General features: G+C 41.6%; 1 protein-coding gene across 1 annotated transcript in view; it reads left to right on the top strand.

Moving 5' to 3' along the window:
- The window catches only part of LOC138747140 (syntaxin-binding protein 4), a 77,274-nt gene extending 56,386 nt beyond the window's left edge, over positions 1–20,888 (top strand). The window contains exons 13-21 of the mRNA XM_069906109.1: positions 1,142–1,238; positions 2,666–2,793; positions 3,096–3,188; positions 7,066–7,131; positions 8,637–8,828; positions 13,518–13,634; positions 15,372–15,421; positions 16,458–16,579; positions 19,984–20,888. Of these exons, the coding sequence (XP_069762210.1) occupies positions 1,142–1,238; positions 2,666–2,793; positions 3,096–3,188; positions 7,066–7,131; positions 8,637–8,828; positions 13,518–13,634; positions 15,372–15,421; positions 16,458–16,579; positions 19,984–20,096 (978 nt within the window). The 3' untranslated portion in view covers positions 20,097–20,888. The remainder of the gene's footprint in view (positions 1–1,141; positions 1,239–2,665; positions 2,794–3,095; positions 3,189–7,065; positions 7,132–8,636; positions 8,829–13,517; positions 13,635–15,371; positions 15,422–16,457; positions 16,580–19,983) is intronic.
- Positions 20,889–22,856: the final 1,968 nt, after the last annotated feature.

Here is a 22,856-nt window from a genome sequence, read left to right as displayed (position 1 = left end):
CCGGGTTTTACTGTATATACTTTATTTGTAATATATGCAGAAAATACAATTGACAGATACCTTTCTCTACAATTATTGTACCATCAATTTAACATATTCCCCTATAATGCACCAACACCTCTTGTGCTTCCTTCTTAAACAATGAACCCATGGTGAATTTGACTGGCTCAGCCCCTCGATATCTCAGAGGCAGTAGGTCCACAGACCATGGCCCTTTCCTCATTGTAGCCTTGGCTGCTACTGCACTGTGGTGAAACACGAAAGTCTGCTGTGATTATAGTTAAAAGCACAGAAATGCTAGAGGAACTCAGCAGGTCTTGCAGCATTCAGAGAAGATAAAGATATAAACTACAACTCCATTTATCCGAAATGGTCAGGACTGGGCCTATGTCAGATAAATGTTTTTTTTTCCAGAGAACTGGTCAATTTTTAAAAACAGCCCAGAAGCAACAGCAAATCACTTGTATCAATGTTTAAACATTGACAAGGCCTTTTCAGCATTAAAATAATGTTTAATTCTCACCAAAAAAAAAACACTGGCCATTACCGATCACCAAGACGATCACTGGCCGATTCCCAGGCCAGTGGAACACACATTGGCGTGTCAATGGGATCCTGTTTCCCCGGTCACTGGAGCTCCCGACACCCAACGACTGAGTCCCAGGGAATCGAGTGTGCATGTGCAGTAGGACGAGGGCAGGGTTCAAAGTTGGTGTCCAGTGTGTCGAGGAGGGAGTAGGGGGTGGGGGGGGAGGGAATGCCACTGACCCTGAGGTCCCGCTCCTGCCCAGGAGAACATTCTCCTTAACGATGCCAGGACAAGGGATTCTTCCTACTGTTTGCAGCTTGGAGACAGCTTCAGAGGGAGAGTTGGAAAGAAAAGTCAATAGGGAAGGTAAAGAAGAAATGGAAAGAGAGAGGGGAGGGAGTTACCTGAAATCAGGACCATTTAATTTCATGTCCGGTGAACTTTTTTTCCAACCTGTGAGGTCACTTCAGCTCCGAGAAAATTTCGGATAAATGAGGATTTCAGAGAATCTGATTTTGGATAATCGGAGTTGGACTGTATCACCAGTGTTTTGGGCCTGAGCCCTTCTTCAAGGTTAGCTTCTTCAATGCTGCAGCATTGTCTCTGTTGCAGGCACTGAAGTATCTTGGACTGAATGTAACAGAAGAACAAAGAAGATCACTGGGGCAGAGTCTCAGGAACGACTCTCAGGGAACTGTAGCCTTTGGAGGTAAATATGGTTTATCATTTAAAGTAACATTTTAGAAACAAGTAGCAATGCATTCATCCATTCTGCAGCAAGTGTTCACTTCAGATGGAACATTATTTTCAGCATGGATTCATAACTAACAATCTTATTATTCTCCCCCACCCAACATGGTGGATGGTGTGGTACAATGGCTGAAACATTGCACCGAAGTTAAATGATTTAAAATTACTGTTACATTTATGAGCACTCAACTGCAGTCTCAATCACGTAACCCAATACAATGCGCTCACTCATTTACACTTGAAATACGTGTATTCTCACTGTCACGCGCACATTTCCTCTCATTCCTGTCCCTGTTCCCCAAGCCTGTCTTGCATCCACTGAACATTATAGCACTGAAAACAGGCCCCTCAGCACCTCTAGTCTGTGCGTTATTCTGCCTAGTCCCAGTGGCCTGCATCCAGTCCATATCCCTTCATACACCTACCAACAATGTACCAACTTTATACTCATGTAAAAGTTGAATTTTGTAGTCCATTTTTTAATGTTAAATTTAGGGTTAACTAATACATGGATTCCTTTTCGACCACAGTAAGTGCCTATGTTATCAGAGGCATTGATAATTCTGATGGGTGGGTGAGCGGCCACGTTCAAGGTGACGGGAGCTCTGATGGTAGGTGCCCAGTAGCAGGTTAGAAGTCTGCAGTTGAGGAGTCAAGAACGCGGATGGGCTGCAGCGGGACTGGATGGGAAGGTAGTGTTTGAGGCATCAGAAGCTCCAGCTATGGGCAGCCAGGACCGGGTGGGAAATCGGCATTCAAGGCGTCGGGTGCTCTGATGGGGGGACGGCCAGGGCCGAGGTGTGAGTTCACGACCGTGGCATCAGGAGCTCTGGCCTGCAGGAGCCAAGAGACTAGGGTTAACTTTTACACATGGTCTTTGGAAAATATCAGATTTTTGGGCCAAAATGAGGGGGTCGATTTTTACATGATATTGACTTTTACATGGGTATATTTGGCGCCTGTCCAAGTTTTCCTTACACGTTAAAATTGGCCCCAATTTCACTGCTTCAGCTGGCAGCTCGTTCCACACTCCACCACTCACTTCGCCCTTTCATGAGTAACACACAGATCTAACTGTAAGTGCAGAGGTGAATTGTAGAATCAAGTGGGAGTTGAGGGATATATGGGAGGAATAAAATGATCCTAGTGAGTGATTAGCATTATTGGTTCAGTGAGTCAAAAGACATGTCTCTGCACTGTATACTGTGGAGTTCTTTACTGTATTGAGCTCTGACCATGGAGGAGGAAGAGTGGTCGAGCTCTCACTCCATCTTTCCTCTGATGGGTATGAAGTCTTTCAGGCAACAAAGGTGACAGGAAAGGTTGGAGTTCATTAAACTGATGGCTGCATTGTTCTTGACCTGTAATAACCTGTGAATTCTGCAGATTTTGAGCAGGCAACAAGAACTAAACTATCAAAGGAGCTGGAGAATGTTGGCCTCAGTCAGCGTCCCCTGAAGTTTTATCCTCATGAAGTTGCAAACATTTTGGATACAACAGCTTTTCAATCTCCGGTAAGAAATAGCTTCATTACCTGACTAGATACCAAACTCATGATTTCCCTCCTTAAAACTCCCTGCTTCTGCTTCTCTCTCCACCTTGAAACCTATCACTCCTGACAATTTGACCATCGTTCCCATGAATCTCAATGACAAATCCAAATGTTAGATAGTATTCATATATTTTATTCAAGTTACAAACACTGCTGCACGCCCAGTGAACCTATTAGTTGCGGAATTAATCTTCCCAGATAGAATTGTGCAATGTGCTATCAAGATCTAAGCTGTTTTGTTTTCCTTTGACCCTGTACATTTAGATTTTTCACTCTGTCACCTCCCCTGAGTCAGAGAATCTGGAACGTCAGCAGATGGAGGTAACTGAGTTACGTCAGGAAGTGAATCAACTGAAGGTGAGGTTTCTTTATGCAGAGGACGTGGTGCAAAGGCATTAAATATCCTGTGGTGGAACAATTCTGCTGTTATGGTTTAATTCAAGTCATAGAATGTGGGAGTTACTGGCATGTCCAGCATTTACTGCCCAATTCTTCAGAAGTCAGTGCTGAGCTGCCACCTGTGGTGAAACCACTTGCAGGGTGCATTTAGCTGACAAGTTTGACCCAATAAATGACAGTGATTGTATTTCCAACTCAGGATGGTGCAAAAGAGTGGTGGACCATTCTTTTTGATGGGAAGACCAGATTGACAATCCAAACAACTTGTGAGGACAACACTCACACATCCCAAAATTCCTCAGAGGTCTTTACTGTTCACTGTTACTCTAACTGCACAGACGTTGGAGTTTCATGTGATTACTGACTCAAGCTGTTTAATTTGTACTGTTTGGCTTTGGGATTGGGGTATTCATACTGTTTAACCAATAATGGAGAAGGCAACCAATTTTTGGTGAGGCTGGAACCAGCACTGTTTTTATCAATTTGCAAGTGAAGGCAAAATCAACAACTTCTTCCATTCTGGTATTTTATTTGCTATGGGAAATATGTTCTGACCTTTCTCTATGTTTGGTCATGGCAAAACTGTGCATTGAAGAAATCTAATGCACCAATTGTTGCCACTTTTGACATATTGCAAAAGGCACTGACATTTATTTTGGGAATTGGTTTCCCTTCAGGGCTGAAAACTTTGTCTGAGCTACACACGTTAAGTTGGTCTCAGTGTTTGGACTCGATAAAGGGTCCGGACACAAAACATTGACTGACCATTACAACCCATGAATGCTGACCTGCTCAGTTCCTCCAGCCATCATTTGTCTGCTCACAATTCAGACTGAATGTTATCAGCAGCCTTGAGTCTGGATCTTCCACTCAATTTCAATTTAGACTGCCTTTTTTAAATTTCAAATTTTAAAATGTGGACATACAGCGCAGTAACAGGCCCTTCCAGTCCACAAGCCCATGCCGCCCAATTACACCCAATTAACCTGCAACCCCCGAATGTTTTGATTGGTGAGAAGAAACCAGAGTGCCTAGAGGAACCCCGCGTGGATATGAGGAGACAGAACAGAATTCTAACCCTGGTCACTGGCACTATAACAGCATTGCAAGGACTGCTACACTAACCGTACCTCCCTAAAGGGTGAAATTTTCTCCCACTGGTACACCACCTCTCAGCTTTGTCTGAAACCTGTCATAAAGTAGCACGTCCTTTCGAGTCCTAAGTAACTGCATGTGCTCCAAGTAGCATTTTAACTTTCCAAAGATTCAAAATCCTACAGCCACTATTTAAACATAATCATATTTAAAAAAACACTTTAAAAACTTAAACTTTAAAAAACACTTAAACATATTAATCAAATAAGAAGTGGATTATATTTTGCACACTAATTTTTCCCAAAGTTTTCAATTAGTCTGCATGTCACAGTTCAGCGGAGAGATTTCCTGGTCCAAGGGCTCCACGTAACATAATCGAAGTGACTCCGGTGTTCCGAGGCTTGCACCAAAACAAAAGACTCGACTTGAAGTGGGGATCCCATGCTTCTGCCCTTTTCTAGTCCCATGTTTAACAACATAGTATCTTTCATTAATATTGATATACACCAATGGTTTGAATGAATGAATGAACATTTATTGCCATGTACACAAGTACAATGTACAGATGCAGTGAAAGGCTCGCTGGCTGCTGCTTCCCAATTATGTAAACGACACTCGCACAAATTAAGTCCAATTAATAAATAAGACACGATGAAGAGGAAAAAAATAATATAAAAAGAGAAAATAGAATAAATAATAAATATTCAGAGTTTGATATTATTGTTATTGGGACCACATGTTCATTAGCATAATTAAGGAAAAGACAGAAATTCATCAAAAATATTTGATATTTGTTAATTTTAAGTTATAAGCCCTGAATAAAATCCATAATTATAAAGTTAGCATTTATATTTTGGATTTCATGAACTCAAGTTCTCCAAAGTAAATTGATCGTATGGATGTTATTGCAACACAGAGAAATAATGAATTATGCCTTGGACATAGCAACCTACCAGCAAAGTTACAAGATTCACAGCACAAAAAAAAGGCAGAGCACTGCTACTGGTGCAGACCCATGGAAAGCAGGGAGAGGAGACACAGAGCTCCTCCACAGGGTTCTACTGCCCAGTCCAATTACCAATGGCTCCTTACAGACTTTAAATGGAATCTTGTCTGCAGTTTTGGTCACCGAATTGCAGGAAGATTACCAACAAAATAGAGAGAGTGCAGAAAAGATTTACAAGAATATTGCCTGGGCTTCAGGGTCTCAGTTACAGGGCAAGATTAAACAGGCTACACTTTATTCCCTGCAGCGTAGAAGAATGAGGGGTGAATTGATAAGAGCTATTTAAAATTATGAGGGGGACATATAGAGTAAATGTGGACAGGCTTTTCCCATTGAGAGTGGGGGAAATTCAAACAAGAGGACATGGATTGAGATTGAAGGGGGAAAAGTTTAGGGGAAACATGAGGAGGAATTTCTTCCCTCAGAGGGTGGTGGGAGTGTGGAATGAGCTTATGACCAAAGTGGTCGATGCGGGCTCGATTTTAATATTTAAGTAAAAGTTGGACGAGAGAGGTATGGAATGTTATGGGATGTGTGCGGATCAAGGGACTAGGTGGGAGAAGGTGATCGGCCTGGACGAGAAGGGCCAAATTGGCCTGTTCCTGTGCTGTAATTGTTATATAGTTATAAGGAGCTGACTTTGGTTTATTTTAAAATCCTGTGATCCTGGTGTCTGGGCCCAAAATAGCGGCGCCTGTGGCTGGAGCTCAGGTTGCCGACTGTTTGGACTGAAGTCTACATGGCTGCGGGAGCGCTGGAGGCAAATCCATGGACACTCAGTGACTCTGGGGAGGACTCTCTTTTGCTTCTCTTTCTCTGACTGTGAGGCGCTAGTCACTATCTGCTGATGGCGAATCTGTGTCTTACGCCAGACTAAAGAAAATTTCATGTAATATTGCATCTGTTTTATTACATGACAATAAAGGAATCTTGAATATCGATCCAAAGACGTGAGTTTGAATTCCACTATTGCAGCTGGATAATTCAGGTTCCAGCAATTGAACCAATTTGGAAATTAACTAAACACTAGTCTCAGCACTGGCAAACATGAAATTACTTGATTTTTGGAGAATCTACTTTGTTCATCAGTGACCTTCAGTGAAGGAAATAAACCATTCTCACTTGGTCTAGTCTCTGTGCCACTCAAAACCTACCTGCTTAGTTTGAGGTCTTGCCAGTGATCTCCACATCCTCTGTAAGAAATCAAAAAATAAACAGGCGGTTATTTTTGAGGTAAAGTGCCATATAAATTAGTTTTAAATTTAAATTTTAAATTTAGACATACAGCACGATAGCAGGCCCTTTTTGGCCCACAAGCCTGTGCCACCCAATTACACCCAACTGACCTACACCCCCCAGTACGTTTTGAACAGTGGGAGGAAACTGGAGCACCTGGAGGAAACCCACGCAGACACGGGGAGAACGTTCAAACTCATTAGACAGTGCTGGATTTGGACCCCGGTCACATGTGCTGTAACAGCGTTGTGCTAACTGTTATATTAACCATGCCGCCCCTGGCTAACCGTTATGCTGACTGAGAGAACTATTAACCAGGATACCAAGCTCAGCTTGCTCCCCTGCTCATCTCCAAAAAGGCCCCTGAAATCATCCATCTCATGTTTATTGTTTCATCTAAAAGTCATAAGTTTGTTCATTAATCTTAAGGGAGGTATTTTTAATATTTACAGTTGCAGATCAAAACCTGTTTGATTGAGTCCTTCTTTATCATTGCAGACTCTTGTCAAGGAGACTGAGAAGAGCAAGAAATTGCTGGAGGATGAGCTTCAACAGCTCTCTCAGGTCAGTGTGGCCTCCTGGTGTGCACATTGACAAGGACCATCATTCACATTCCAACCCCCTGACCCACATACTTGTGGGTGTATGGGAAGTTCATGCAGCAGTCCTATTTTCTATGATGCAAAGAAGGGCAATGATGGAGCTGGATGTTGGAAGTCATTGAGATACATAATCATAAGTGGGAGAGACTCAACAGGTCAGGCAGCATCCCTGAGAGAAACTGACAGTGAATGTTTAGGATGAGACCCTTCTTGACTAAGGTGGGGGCATAAAAAGGATGGCTTTTGTGCCAACCCATGAAATGATCAAAATTAAAGCAATACAGGCATAAAAATTAGAGACTAATCAAAACTGATTAGCTGAATCAGGGTCTTACATCAAATACTAATATATCCTAGATTTTGTACTTTAAATGGACGGGAGGGGGGAGGTAGGGAGGGTGGGATGGAAGGAGGGAGTGGGGGGAGAAAATGGCACTGTATATATTTGAAAAGGAAAAAGTATGTATCATGGTTAATGTGGTTTATGTTGTGAAATATAAAAAATTTAAAAAAAAAAAATACTGGTTGCCACACTTTAGAAAGGGCGTAAAGATTCTAATGATGAGGCAGAACATATTTAGCAGAATACTTCTAGGGATGAGGCATTTCAGATGCTGGGTTAGAAGGGAGAAGCTGGGATTGCTGAGATTTGATAGATGAGTGCAAGATTAAACAAGTTTAGATATAGTTACTCAAGGTTACCATTGACTGGGAGCGCAGATTTTAAGTGACGGAGATGTGAAGGAAAGATTTTTTTAATGCAGGTGCGGTGATGATCTCTGTTGACAGCCTGCATTAGAGCTGCAAAACAATTAAACAGAGAGTTTTCAAAAGATATGCCATTGTTTTGGACGAAATGAAACTCATAAATTTGACCTTAAAATTAGGATTGTCCTATACACTGGGTCTAAAATTCTCACCTTGCCGTTGAAATCACAACACCATCACCATCTTCCTGCTGGCGCCAACACCATCTCGCACATGCTCCATTTAATTATCTGCGAAGTCTCCATGCTCCTCCACAGGGTCCGTCTGCCCGGTTTGACTACGGTTGGCTCTGTATCAACTTTAAACAGCCTGTCACAGAAGCCAACAATGGTTTATTTTAAAATATCTAAATCAAATTTAAATCTTTAAATGATCATTTGTTCTTAAAAATATTGAGATTTGCTTTCAACAGCTTCCACTGGTCAACCGTAAGTGCCACCTTTGGGGGAGGGGGGGGGCGGTCGTCTTACACAAAGGATATTGCTCAAAACCAACATTTTAGGTGGAGATTCCGGGGTTGTCCTATACAGAATTGTCCTATAGAACGGCCTATACAGCATGTAGAAGTTCATGAGGCAAAATAGCTTTAAAATCTAAAGAAAGAAAGCAAGAGTTCAGGCTGGAATGGATTGCTCTACAAAGAATCATTGGTCAGCAATGGCAGTGATCTTGTAACCTCAACGTTTCCAAATCCTGCAGAAAGCTGCCATTGCACTTGCAGAAAACAGGAATTTACAGAACAAGTTGCAGTTGGCCCATTCAGTCCGCCATCGGACTCTCAGTGCCGAGCAGGACTACGAGGAGGTGATCCGTCTTCTGGAAACTGAGATCACGGACCTCAAAACTAAGTTGGAAGGGAAGGAGCAGAAGGATTCTGCAGCGATTTCAAAGGTGAGGCAAATTCCAAATATTGTGAGATAATTGTGGGAAGGAAGTGGAGTGATTCTTCTGGCTGAGTTTGACCTGACACCATGATGTTTTACTGGGTCTAAAATTAAGAACCGCCCTCCGAATTGACTCTACACCTGGTGGCCTTGCTGGCATGGAGGAATTGAGATATTGCTCATTGAATCATTTATTACAAAATTATGTTCCTTATAATCATAAAATATAAATACACATATCATCCAAAGATCCAAATCACAGATGACATCACATCAGGACAAGAAAAAACTCCAGAGTTGTTAACTTGGCCTGCAACATCACAGGCACCAGACTTCACTCCATCGAGGACATTGATGCAGTCTCTTAAGAAAGGAGCCTCTATCCTCAAGGACCCTCACCACCAGGTTATTCCCTCTTCCCCATGCTACCAAAAGGAAAAAAGTACAGGAGCCTGAAGACAGGCACTCAGCAGCACAAGGACAGCTTCTTCTCATCAGATTCCTGAATGACAATGAACCAAGGACATTGCCTTACTTTGACTTTTCATGCAATATTTTATTATTTATTTTTTTATAATGTGGTTTATATAAATGTTTGCACAGTGATGCTACTGCAAAACAACAAATTTTGTGACCTGTTCATGACAATAAATTCTGATTTTGATTTAATAAATATATTTAGTGAGCGACATGGTAGCTTAGCAGTTAATGCAATTCAATTACAATGCCAGTGACCCGAGTTTGAATCCGGTGCTGTCTATAAGGAGTTTGTACATTCTCCCTGTGTCTGCATGGGTTTCCTCTGAGCACTCCGGTTTCTTCCCACCCTTCAAAATATACAGGGGTTGTAGGCTAATTGAATGTAATTTGGCAGCACTGGCGTGTGGGCTGGAAGGGCCTGTTACCATGTTTTACCATGTTGAATATAGCAAGTTTTGAGAAATAGCCTTTACAAAATTTAAAAAATTTACTTTCATACTAGACGAAAAAAAATTACGTATGCAGTTCATATAAACACAATGCTTTTGATTTTTACTGTAGTCTCCAGAGGAAAAACCCAATACCCAACCCCAACCCACCAATTTTCCCCTGCAACCGCTGCAACCGTGCCTGCCTGTCCCGCGTCGGACTTGTCAGTCATCACGAGTCTGCCCCTCCATAAATCTTCGTCCGCGCAGCCAAGCCAAAGAAAGCTATTAAAGGGCAGGGGTCACCTGACCTTGCATTGTCTAAGATTTAGCCACCAGTGAAAGCCAGGTTCATTTCACGTACAACGTTAGGGAATGATTGAGAAAATCAGCATCAGTAGTTTAACACCCTGATCCAGTTTTGAGAATGCATGGAGAGAGATTAAAACACAGAAGGGGCCATACAGCTTCCTAAAGGGATTATCGGGTTATTCCCATCCCTTAATTCTTTCATGTAAACCTACAGTTTTACCTCTAGTTCCCTGAGGCAAGTTGCTGCTAATTGCTTGTGTGAGGACTGATGTATCAGAATCAGGTTGTCACGAACACGTCTTGTGGCAGCAATATTGCGCATTACAGGTACAAAAAATGCTAAAAAATTACATTTCCATTTTAAAGAAATAAATTAGTGCAAAAGAAGAAAAATAAAATGTGAGGTTAATGTCTGTGGTTCATTAACTGTTCAGAAATCAAGAAGCAGTTTTTGTCCTGTTGGGTGTTCGTCTTCAGGCTCCTGTACCTCCTTCCTGATTGTATCAGTAAGAAAAGGCCATGGCCTAGGTGGTAAGTGTCCTTAATGATGGAGGCTGCTTTCTTGAGACACTACATCTAATAGTTGTCCTCAGTGGAGTGGAGACTGATGTCCATGATGGCACTGGCCAGGTTCACAACCCTCTGCAGCTTTTTCTTGTCCTGTGTACGATCTTCAGCAAGGGAGGCTGAAGCCACAATCAATGGTCATACTAGATAACTGACAATTTTTAAAAATTATTTCAGTGTATTAGGTATTTGATACAGTAAAACTTCTGGCATCTGGCACCCAAGGGGTTTGGTGGATGCCAGATAAGCTAATTTTCTGGTTGCTTGAGATTGTGTATTGCATAATTGGTGAACTAACAGCAATGCATGCCAATTTTAAACTTCTGTATTTTTTTTACCTATTTATTTACCATATTTTTTTTTGCCAGTTGCTTGAATTCTGGATAACGAGATTTACTGTAATTTTTAAAAAGTTATAATTTTTTAAAGCTATTTTAAATATTTTTAAAATGAGGCCGTCAGAAGCACAGATGTGGTCAGCATTGAAACAGGCCTTTGGCTAACTATTTACCTTTATCTATGCCCCTCATGATTAGATAAACTTCCTATGCTCCATGCAGAAAAGTCCCAGCTTATTCAGCTGCTTAAATTCCCGTTTGTTAGTTCCAGCCACATTCTCTTTTCAGCGTCTTTCCCAGTTTAATTGTATCTTGGCCAAAACTGTGCACTATACTCCAAGTATAATCTCACCAATCTCATGTACAGTGAAAATGTTGTGGTGTCACTCCTTTGAAAGTTCTGTGTAGGGAAGAGGGCATGGCTTTTCCAGCTGACAAAAGTTTTTACTCTTTTTCCAAATGGGTGTGTGCTGCCCTCAAGTATGGCAGTGCAACCTTGTCACAAGTGATCTGGTTCCATTTCTGCAGCAAATGTGATTGTCCAGTCTGCTCCAAAGGAGTCAGAACTTCATTAAGAAGTCGGTGACAAGAGCAAACATCAATACTGGATATAATTCTGGCACATCATCTTGCATACCTACAGTTCTCCTTTGTTATGTGAACACATTGCATTTACAAAACACATTAGGCCTGGAAAAACCTGACCCAAGGCACTTAACGGAAACAAAAGGTAGACATTCTTTCAAGATCTGGATCATCTTGAAATTGCTTAGTATTTCTCAATGCAGCTATATTTTGTAAACTTATCTACAGTTGGCTGTATCAAAGCAAACTGGTTTTGATCAGGGGCACTTTCTGATATTATGTTCAGCCACAAAGGTTCCGTATGAGCTATTAACCTTAGTAAAAACACAAAATGTTGGATGATCTCAGTGTCAATCGGAGGTAAAGATATATTACTGACATTTTGGGCCTGAGCCCTTCTTCAAGGTAAAAGCAAAGTACAGTGAGGCATCAGTATAAAGACTGAAGAATGGGAGAGGGAGGAGTCCAGACCAACAGCCACAGGTGTTGATCAGATATGATAAGAGGAAAGGTGAGAATTGATTTTGGCTGTGTGAAAAGACACAGAGGAACAAGAGAGAGGAAGGCAGAGCTGGGGTAAAGCTGCACTCCCAAGGCATTAATCTTAACACACTTCCATCTTGTGATGTTTTTGCATTTCCTGCTTACTCGATTGGAAGCTTAGATGAACCTTTAGCCCAAAGCAATGAGTAAATTACTAGACCTCCTCCTTTGGCTTGGCTTCGTGGACGAAGATTAATGGAGGGGTAATGTCCACGTCAGCTGCAGGCTCGTTTGTGGCTGACAAGTCCGATGCGGGACAGGCAGACGCAGTTGCAGCGGTTGCAAGGGAAAATTGGTTGGTTGGGGTTAGGTGTTGGGTTTTTCCTCCTTTGTCTTTTGTCAGTGAGGTGGGCTCTGCGGTCTTCTTCAAAGGAGGTTGCTGCCCGCCGAACTGTGAGGCGCCAAGATGCACGGTTTGAGGCGATATCAGCCCACTGGTGGTGGTCAATGTGGCAGGCACCAAGAGATTTCTTTAGGAAGTCCTTGTACCTCTTCTTTGGTCCACCTCTGTCTCGGTGGCCATTGGAGAGCTCGCCATATAACACGATTTTGGGAAGGCGATGGTCCTCCATTCTGGAGACGTGACCTACCCAGCGCAGTTGGATCTTCAGCAGCGTGGATTCGATGCTGTCGGCCTCTGCCATCTCAAGTACTTCGATGTTGGTGATGAAGTCGCTCCAATGAATGTTGAGGATGGAACAGAGACAACGCTGGTGGAAGCATTCTAGGAGCCGTAGGTGATGCCGGTAGAGGACCCATGATTCGGAGCCGAACAGGAGTGTGGGTATGACAACAGCTCTGTATATACTAATCTTTGTGAGGTTTTTCAGTTGGTTGTTTTTCCAGACTCTTTTGTGTAGTCTTCCAAAGGCGCTATTTGCCTTGGCGAGTCTGTTGTCTATCTCAGACAGCCTTACTAACTCAGTGGGCATGTCCACAAGGAGCTAGTTCTCACAATAAAGCAATGTATCATCAAGTTTTAGTTATAAGATAACAACTGGAGAAGGTGTAACCTCAAGGGATCACATTAATGGCAATGGTGGCATGTGGTAAAATTAATGGTTAACATTGCAATGTACAATAACAAATTTAATATAGGAATAGGACACTAAGAATGTGAAAAGACTGCACTGTTTTCTTTTTATATTGTGAATCATGTTTATTTTAAAGTACCATGTTACAACATTGGTAGATTTATTTAGCGACTGGATTATCTTTGTAAAATGAGGCGAGATTGAAATATTGTCTTAAATTTCATTATTTTCTATGTTAAATGATATCTAGCTTAAAGTTAATGACTTTCAAAACATCTGGTATCTGGCAGCCAATTAGAAAACCTCAAAATAAAACTGGTCCCTCAATGACTTTAGGAAGTTGGCAACTTTTAAACAGAAAAATAATGATCCTCTAAGGAATCTGATGATACCGACTTTAATTTGTTAGGATGATATGCAAGATCTGCAACAAAGGCTGTCGGATGCCCTCTGTCAGCTGCATACATCTGAGCTCGCCCACAAACATCTGGAAATCTCCAACAAGAAACTATTTTCCTTTGCTGAGGTGAGGGCTATGTAATCACTGAAGGGCTTCTCAGTGAGTGAAATGTGATCTAATTCAAGTCAGTTCACGTTTTAGCTGTTAGGACATGTTTGCAAAACCAACCAAGTTATCATTGTTCTTTTCACAAGGTATTATGAAATGCTAGAACACATTGAGCCAATCATTTTTCTAAACTTATTGGATTTTATCACCTCAGGAAATCACAGACAATTATAAACTTTTGAAGTATGTGACCTGTTATAGTGGAGGAATTAGTGGAGTACAGCAAAACCCCACGGAAAGCAATGTAATCATGCCCAAACCCTTGGTGACCACCCTGATGTTTTTTCAAGGGTATCAGGGTACAAGTTATGTCCCTTTAAAGGATAAACAAGGATATTTATTGTCTCATCCAGACAGTTGCTCAAACTGTACTGCACTTCCCCCCCCCCCCCCCCCACCCCACAAAAGGTTTTCTTCCTGAAAACAAATTGGGAATATTGATAAGACAACATCAAGCTGAACACAAAGATATTTTCAGATTTGTTGCATCACACAGCAAGTTGGAGAAATATTAAATGAACTTTTATTGAATTTAGCATGTTTAATTACATGATGCTGATACATTGCATTAGTTCAACTGAAAATGTCTTGCCACAGATTTTTATTTGTACTCAGCATCTAATGCCTCTTGTGTCAGTCCAACAATACTTGGGCAACATTGATGGATTCCAGTTGTCTTGATACTGTTTTACCATGGTTGCAGTGTCCTAGTGAAACCTTTCACTGTATTCGTCACTGACTACATCATGTTTTTCAATGACATATCAGCCTGGAGTTTGGTTCTTGAGTAGGAGCAGGATATTTGGACTCAGAGTGGGAGCGTGACCATTAGCCTGAGAGATCACACTCCCACTGAGTCAGAGGATCCAGCTCCATGGCATTTCAGTGATGAAGAAGCCTGATGTTAGTGGAGAAAATGAACAAATCTCTCATTATCCTAACTTTTCTGACTGCCTGCTCTTGAGATGCACAGTTATTTCCCCATGTGTCCTCTGACACAATCTTCCACCAGGAGTCCAGTTCCAAATACTTCCAGGTAACCAGCACAACACTGGGGGAGTGAGGTTCAGCACTGACAGCTGCCTGGGGACACAATCTGCATTCACAGCCACTGAAGCTCACCAACACTCTCACTGCCTGCCGATATTGTCAATGCATCGAAGCCTTTGGACATTTATAAACAACATCCTTGAAGTTCACATTCAGTTACAATCGGGGTACACAAAACATCTTTTTTTTAAATTCACAAAGAAGACCGGTAAGTTACAAAAGCTAAGAAGTACACCCACAACAAAAGATAATTAAAATCAATAAAGCAAACAATAAAAACAAATTAGAGTTAAACAGAAAAGTTTGCAGGCACAGTGATTATAGTTCAATACACAAAAGAGCTGGAGAAAATGAGCAGGTTACTAAGTGTTCCTTATGTAGCAAAGATATGTAACCAGCATTTCGGACCCAAACACTTCAACTTGGACTCAGGCCTGATGAGAAGTTTACTTATTCTACTTCCCTGGTAAATATTGATGCAAATTCATTTAATATTTCTGCTGTCTTCCTGTGATATGGTCATGTCCAACAGTCTCACTCACATACCAACCTTCCATGTATCTGTGAAATATTTGTATGTCCTTTCAATATTTAGTGATGTATCCTTCCTAGATTTCAGTGATAACTATTTTTCTTCTCCTGTAGAAAGTCCACAAAGTTCTAACATCTGCTACCTTATACTGGACTGATCAAAGGTAAATGACTAAAGTCATAGATGTCACTAATTTTGTGTTATTGTTTCCGATAGTTAGCAGCAAGGACTGTATTTATATCACATGCCATTTCTCTTTAATAAAGTCGTCGAAGCAGTCACCGGGTGAGAATCGGCTTTAATTCATTCTTATTTGATTTACACCAAGGTGCTGTAAGCTATGGATTCTCAGTTGAGGTAGAGGTTGATATATGTTTGGATATTAAGGGAATTGAAGGGTGTTGGGAGAGAACAGAAAACCAGGTATAATGCGCAAGATCAGGCATGATCTTATTCAGCAGTGGAGCAGACAAGGATCAGATTCAATTTACTGTCATGTAATGTCATATGACATGAAATTGCCTTTGATCTGCCGGCAGGCAGACAGATTCGCCATCGACAGAAATTGCCTGAAGTGCCTCTTACAGAGAAAGAGAAGCAAAATAGAGTCCCCACAGGGTCACTGTGTATCCGTGGATTCGCCCCCAGTGTTCCCGCAGTCCCCGCAGCCACAGAATCCAGTCCAAACCATCGGCAACCCAGCTCCTGATCCGAACATCCGGCATGATTAGGAACTGTCCTGTGGGTCTTCTCCTTCTCAGACCGGGGGGAGGAGGGGGGGGGGCGGTTCTCCCTATTTTCTGATGACCTGCGCCAGTTCCTTCTGTTTCCCTGGATCAATGTGCCTACATCCGTTTCATTATACAAAGTGAAGATCCACCTCGATGTGTTCCACATGAACACTATTAAAATATCATCTTTAACAACTTGTACATCTGTGCAACTGTGGCTTTCATTATCACTTGCATCTCAGTATTTCAAGTCAACTTATATTTATCGTTCATACCATGCTCATACAGTAGGACTAAGTAGCGTTTCTCCAGAACCACGGAGCATAGTTACATAGATGCAAGTTAGGAACGCGTTAAAATATTAAGGTATTGAGACGTATACACTGAAGCATGCCCTTTACAAGTGCACTGAAAATGATATGAATATTTCCAATGAATTGATCAGTTTCACTTTCTATCTCCCTTCAGAGTAAATCAGTCCAGGGAAAGCAGAAGAGAAAGCAGTCTGGCCCCTCCCAGACCTGAAGGACCACTCGCCATGGAAGCCAAGGAATTGATTGAGTGGGTCCGCTCTGCAAACTGTGAAAATGGTAAGGAGTGCTGGGTGGGAACAGATTAGGCAGAACTTCACACTTCATTGGTCTAATAGCTAAAAATTTTAAGGACATCGTTGTGTGATTGCAGCTTTGAAGCAAAAAGCATCACGATTCTGTATCCTATAGATCTGTTCTTGTATTTAATTCATTCAAAACTCACAATGTCCTGTCTACCCATCAGCTCTTGCCCATTGCTGTCACTTCCATAAACCTTTAGTTTTAAAATATTTCCACATACCCCCATTTCTTTCCCCAGTCTTTTTCTCTAACAGCTGTTCCAGACCTATATTCAAAATTTAAGATGCTCTTATTGTCCTGGTAATAAAACAGAAAATGTGGCATTACACAAAATTTCCTTTAGTCTACTGTAAGGCAGACGAAGATACGCGATCAGCAGAAATGACCCAGTGCCCCTTAGAGCCAGAGAACGAGAAGCAAGAATTTCCTTAGAGTTAATGAATGCCTATGGTTTTGTCTACAGCGCTCCCACAGCCTTCAGTCTGAACCATCAAATGCACACCTCTGACACGATCAGGAAGCCTCCAGCAGCCCAGCACCCTCTCGCATTGCAATTTCAATACCTGGTACCCTTTCAGCCAGTCTCCAGCAGTCCACAGTCTAGTATGAGTCCTTTGACCACAGTTGCCAGCAGCTCCCCATTTCCACTGTCATAAAGTCTGTCATCAATAGCCATGCCTACCACTATCTATGGTCTGAAATTCCCTACCTCAACTTTTACACCTCAGTTCAGAGTACCTTTAATCAACTGTACTAGTCAGTTTTTGTTTGCTAAACGTTTGTACAACACCTAATAGCAGTTCACTCTACAGAAGATGTTTTTTTTTTAAATGTAATAGCAGTTTCTATTAATACAGCACATTTGAACATAGCAAAATGTCTCAAGTCACTTCAAGGGATTGTTATTAAACCAAAATAAAATGATATAAAAATGCAAGAGCAAATAGTAAGGCATTTAACTAAAAGTTTGGTCAAGCAGTAGGTTTAAAAATTAAAGGTACTGCCATGGAATTCCAAAGCTTTAAGGCCTTGACCATTACATACATACAGCACGGTAATGGGCCCTTCTGGCATGAGTCCATGCCGCCCAAATACCCCAATTAACCTACCAAAGGCATGCAATGGAGGAGCTGAGTAATTTTTTTGAAAGAGTGGGTAATTAGAGCTGCAGGTAAATGGCACAGGTGATGAGAAATGGGGCGGATCAGCCATGATCATGTTAGTGGAGCAGGGTTGAGATAAAGGGTGGCCTATTCCTGCTTCTATTTTCTAACATTCCATTGTCAGTGCAGGAAGGGGGGTTGGAACACTGGTGTCTTTGAAATCAAGGATGAGATCAAGGTTCAATGGGGGCCTCATATCTAAGGAAGGGTGTGTAAGGGTCCAGAGGAGGCTTATGAATGTGATCCCAGGGTTGAGGGGGTCAACATATGAGGAGCATTTGATGTATTGTGTACTCTCTTGTCATATGAGAAGTTGTTCTTGGACACTTTCCAAAGGCCTATTCCAGCTAGATAGTTGGACAGAAATTAAAGCTAGTTCTTAGAATAATTTCGAACATAAAATGATTTCCTTTTTAAGGAAAGTAAATGCTACAAATTATTTATCCACATGATGGTGCCAAAGTTAAACTTAATTTAAAAAAAAAACAAAATGCTATGAAAACACAGTGAGTCAGTATCGGTGGATAGAAATACAGTAAAACCCCTGTTATCTAGAATTCAAACATACGGCAAAAAAAATTATGGAAAATAGATGCAGTGGTAAAATATACAGAAGTTTAAAATTGGCGCATCTCACCATTAGTTCACCAATCTTATCCGGCATCTACAAATCCCCTTAGGTGCCGATTCCAAGAATTTTACCAAAGTTGACACGAACCTTGACATGCCAACAAAATTTTCTGTAGGCAAATTGTTATTTATGTTTCAAAGTAAAAATGTCAATTAACCTGGTTAATATGTGAACAAAAAGGAGGCAAACAGCAAGATAAACACAAGAACATTGCTGAACCATTTTATGTGCAGCATTTTATACAACACCCACAAGTCAGCTGAGTAAAAGTTGACCCCACTATTTGGGTTGTTGTGGTTCTGACAACAATGTTCCTGATAAGTGATGATCCTGCTCAGTGGTACAAGGATAAGACCACAGACTCTCGCCTAGGTCCCATTTGCCCACCCATCTGAGCTCCCGACACCCCAACTGCAGACTCTTGCCTATGCCAAGGCCGCCTGTCCACCGGAACTCCAGACATTCTGACCGCAGACTCACGCCCAGGACTCATCTGAGCTCCTGACGCCCTGACAGTGGACTCTCCCCGACGCCCCAGCTGCTGACCTTCCCATCCGAGCTCCTGAAGCACTGAACTCGGACTTAACTCTCAGCCACGGCTGCCTACCCAGCAGAGCTCCCAATACCCCGACCGCGGACATCCCACCTGCCCATCTGAGTGCATGACATCACGACGATGCAGGTACTTACCACAGTCAAAAGTAGTCCAGGTCGATTAACCCTCATCCGAAATGCACGAGACCAGAAGTGTTTACTATTTTGGAATAATGTGTTTAGGGTAACTAAGCAGTGCAGTAGCATCAGCAGGATCCCTGTATCAGCTGTTAAACAACAACAAACAAGAGCAGGCTTTCAGTCTCCACCTACGATGAAAATAATACTTTGTACATACCTTGATTCAGAACCATTTCGGCTATTTCACCATCAGTCATTTTCAACAATATCTTTATACCATAGAGCAGAGAATAAGCAAAAAACACAGCGAGTAGTGTTTTATGTAGGTCTGGCAGTAACTATGGTTAGTAACAAACTGGTACCAACAGGGTTTCAGAGCCGCACATGGGCAAGTGAGGTGTCATGTCAGTGAAAGTTTTGGATCTTGGAGCATTTCAGATCTTTGGATAAGGGGTACTCAACCTGTATGCATTTAATAGTTGACCCCTTACAGGAGAATATACAGGAAGTAAAATTCACTTATCAGGCATTTACCAATCCCCATAGGTGGTGGATACCAGGAGTATTACTGTACTTTGAAAACTGGATAGGGGCTAAAATTGAGGAAGGATTGAGTAGAAGGTTTAAATGAGGAAAATTCAGAGGCCCATCTGGAGTATAGAGTATTTAGTTGGGATGTTTCCATTGCTGTTAGTCTATTACTTGCACTTATCTTGAGCGAGTGGGATTAAAATCTACCATGACACACCATGCATTTGGATGACTTCAATATACTGAAATAATTTATTTGCTTTCCACTGACTTGGTGAATTCACTATTAAAAACCAGGTCGAAGACAATTTTATGCTCTGACTCCAGTAACAGTTTATTCCTTTTCTAAGACTTGCCATCCTTGTTCTGCTCCTTTGCAGCTGATGTCGCTGAAGTACAACGTGGTCTCCTGCCACAGGAGCCAGCGGTGCAGAAGGCAGCTCCACTACACACGCATAAAACCAGCCAGCTGCAAGAAATGTTATTCATTTAAAACTACAGTAGAAATCTGAAAATCCAGGCTGCTTGGGGGATTGGATTGGTTCAGGTTTTCTGCATTTCAAGCAGTACTTTTAAAAATTCAAATTTAAGGAGGAATAAAGAAGAGATGAATAGGTAAATTTATTAGCGAATACAACGTGCTTCATTTATTAAGAAGAGCAGTTTTAAAGAAAAATAAAATCAATACCTGTGGCATTTACGCACTCTAAAGCTTGCTAAATTTTAAAAGTTTGAGAGTTTTCAAAAAGTCCAGATTCTCAGGTGGTCTGCATTTCTGGTATCTGGATTTTTGGACTTCTACTGTATTGTAAAAACAGATCATATTCTTTTGTTATCCAGACCTACTGTTTATATATATTTATATATACATAATGTAAATGCAATATACAAAATATGATATTTTCAGTTGGAGATGCCAGTCCTGAAATGCTTGATCAGAGCTTTCTCCAATACTTGGAAGGAAGAACAGATTCCAATCCAATGTCGCCAACCAGATTACTTTTAATTGGCCATCTTACTGTTTGTAAACTCATTCTGAAAAATGCCCTAAAGGAGGCATTAGGCCCTTCAATGACATTGAACCAAACAGACACGTTCAGAGATAGGCCTTGCAATTTGTAATCGAGAAACAACCAGGACCATACTGAAAAAACACCCAAATGCTGGAGAAACTCAGATGATCAAACAGTGCCTTTATGTAGCAAAGGTAAAGATACATCACCAATATTTCGGGCTTGGGCCCTTCATCAAGATATGAGGGAACAGGAGAGATGTCTGAACAAAGGGGAGGAGGAGTGGTGAGGGTTGGAGATGATAGGTGTGGGGGGGGGGGGGGAGGACCACAGGAAGGGTGGGGGAGGGGAGGAGTCTAGGCTAGGTGGAGAAAGGAAGTAGGAACTGGAAATGACTAGTTAAGGGTGGGGGGGGGGGTGGGGGGGAGAGAGAAAGGCAAGCTGATTAGTGGAATGCAGTTAACTCAATCTTCATGTTGGAGAGTGCCCGGATGAAAAATGAGGTGCTGTTCCTCCAAACTGTAGGTGGTCAGGGTGGGGTAGTGTGAACGGCCTTGGACAGACGTGAGAATGCTGGGAAAGATCAGCCATGATCATATTGTATGGCAAGGCTAATTGAGGGATCGAATCACCTATTGCTGATCCTAGTTTCTTTGAGTTGTTATTCTTGAATTTATTTGCTATTTTAGCAAAAGGATCAATATCTGTGCAAACTGAGCAAAGGCCAACCCACTGCAGAATAGCTCCAAGCACGTTTTACACTTTAAACTTAGCCATAACTTTTGGCAATATTGCCCCACATTTACTTTGAGTAAGGTAAGCTATCAGATAATGAAAACAGAAAGTCAGGAGAACCTGGAGAAGAAACAGTTGTTGCTTCAAGATAGAGACTCTGTCCGAACAGAAAAGAAGAAAAATTAGTTTTTACTAATGTTACAAGCCCAGAGGACCCAAAAACCCAGCAGCAATAGATATTCACCAAGACAAATGGTTAAACAAAAGTTGCTTTTAATTATCTTAACACATGAAAACAGAATCACACTTTAATTTATCACTATTAACTAACCCAACTTAACCCCCTTCTAATTCTAAGCGCATGTGTATGTAATGTGTATGTGTGTATGTTTAGAAAAGTTATTTGATTCAGTCCAATCTCACTTCTCATTCCTTCAAGTTTACTGGTTTCAGGCAATTCTTATACTGTGCGCAGAATTAAACATTTATGAAATTCACCAGGCTTTGGTGCTTGAAAAGTAAACGGTTACCGCTCAGGAAGGTTCTTGTCGGTTTTCAGAAAGATTTGTTGTTCCTGGCCACCCACAACCGATTCCTTCTAATCAACTGCTTCAGTGTTTTCCAGTTGATTGCCTCTTTTTTTCAGGTCACCAGAGTTCCTTTTTGTTTCTCTTATTTCAAGTGAAACATTAGGCAGCCAGTCCTCCCCTCTTGTATGAACCACAAGGGCTTTGATCACACTGAACTTAGCACCCACAACCAGTCTTCCAAATGGGGTTTTCCGCAAGCTTTCCAGCTTGTCCTGTTCCAGTTCCAGCTGCTGCTGCTGACTGTAGCCCTGCAGAACTGAATTCTCTCTCTCTCTCTCTGAGAAAAAGCCCGTTTTACTCTCTCTGCTTGCAAAACCACATGACCCTCTTAGAGCAGCAAGTTCCACTCCAGACAGCCTGCGGCTCTGACGAGTTCTTTTATCGGTTGCCTTTTTTGTAAACAATCCAATAGTGAAGTCTCTTGGGCACTCTCCAAAGCTTTTGCAAAGGCTCTTGGCGCCAGCCTTTCTAGCATGAGCAGAGCTCCAGTATTTTAAATAAGATCTGTTTTAAAGTGTGTGTATGTGACCTGCACTAGAAGATCTGCCCCAATTAATCTCCCAAAAACATATTTATAATCTGTAACACTAACAAAGATGCAAAACGAAGTGAATATCTCGGATAGGGTTAGATGACATGAGTTAATGTTGCAGTTAGAATCAGATAGATAAGTGAGAATGTGAGTGGAATGGGCAATTAAATGAAGGAAAACCTGCACTTATTCTGCAGGGCAATCACCTAATCTTGTGCTTGATTTATCCAATGTGGAAGCCATATTTAGAACAGCTATTCTCAACCTTTTTTTTTGGCTATGATCCCTTATGACTCTGTTCAAAGTTTATGGCCCCTCCCTTGCTTGTGAAGCTGTCAAGTTTAATTGGTTTCTTCTGTACTTCTCTCCTACAGATTACATAA

Source organism: Narcine bancroftii, chromosome 12 (assembly GCF_036971445.1).
Source record: "Narcine bancroftii isolate sNarBan1 chromosome 12, sNarBan1.hap1, whole genome shotgun sequence".
NCBI lineage: Eukaryota > Metazoa > Chordata > Chondrichthyes > Torpediniformes > Narcinidae > Narcine > Narcine bancroftii.
Note: the sequence above shows the minus strand (reverse complement) of the source record. Positions and strands in the feature narration are given on the sequence as shown.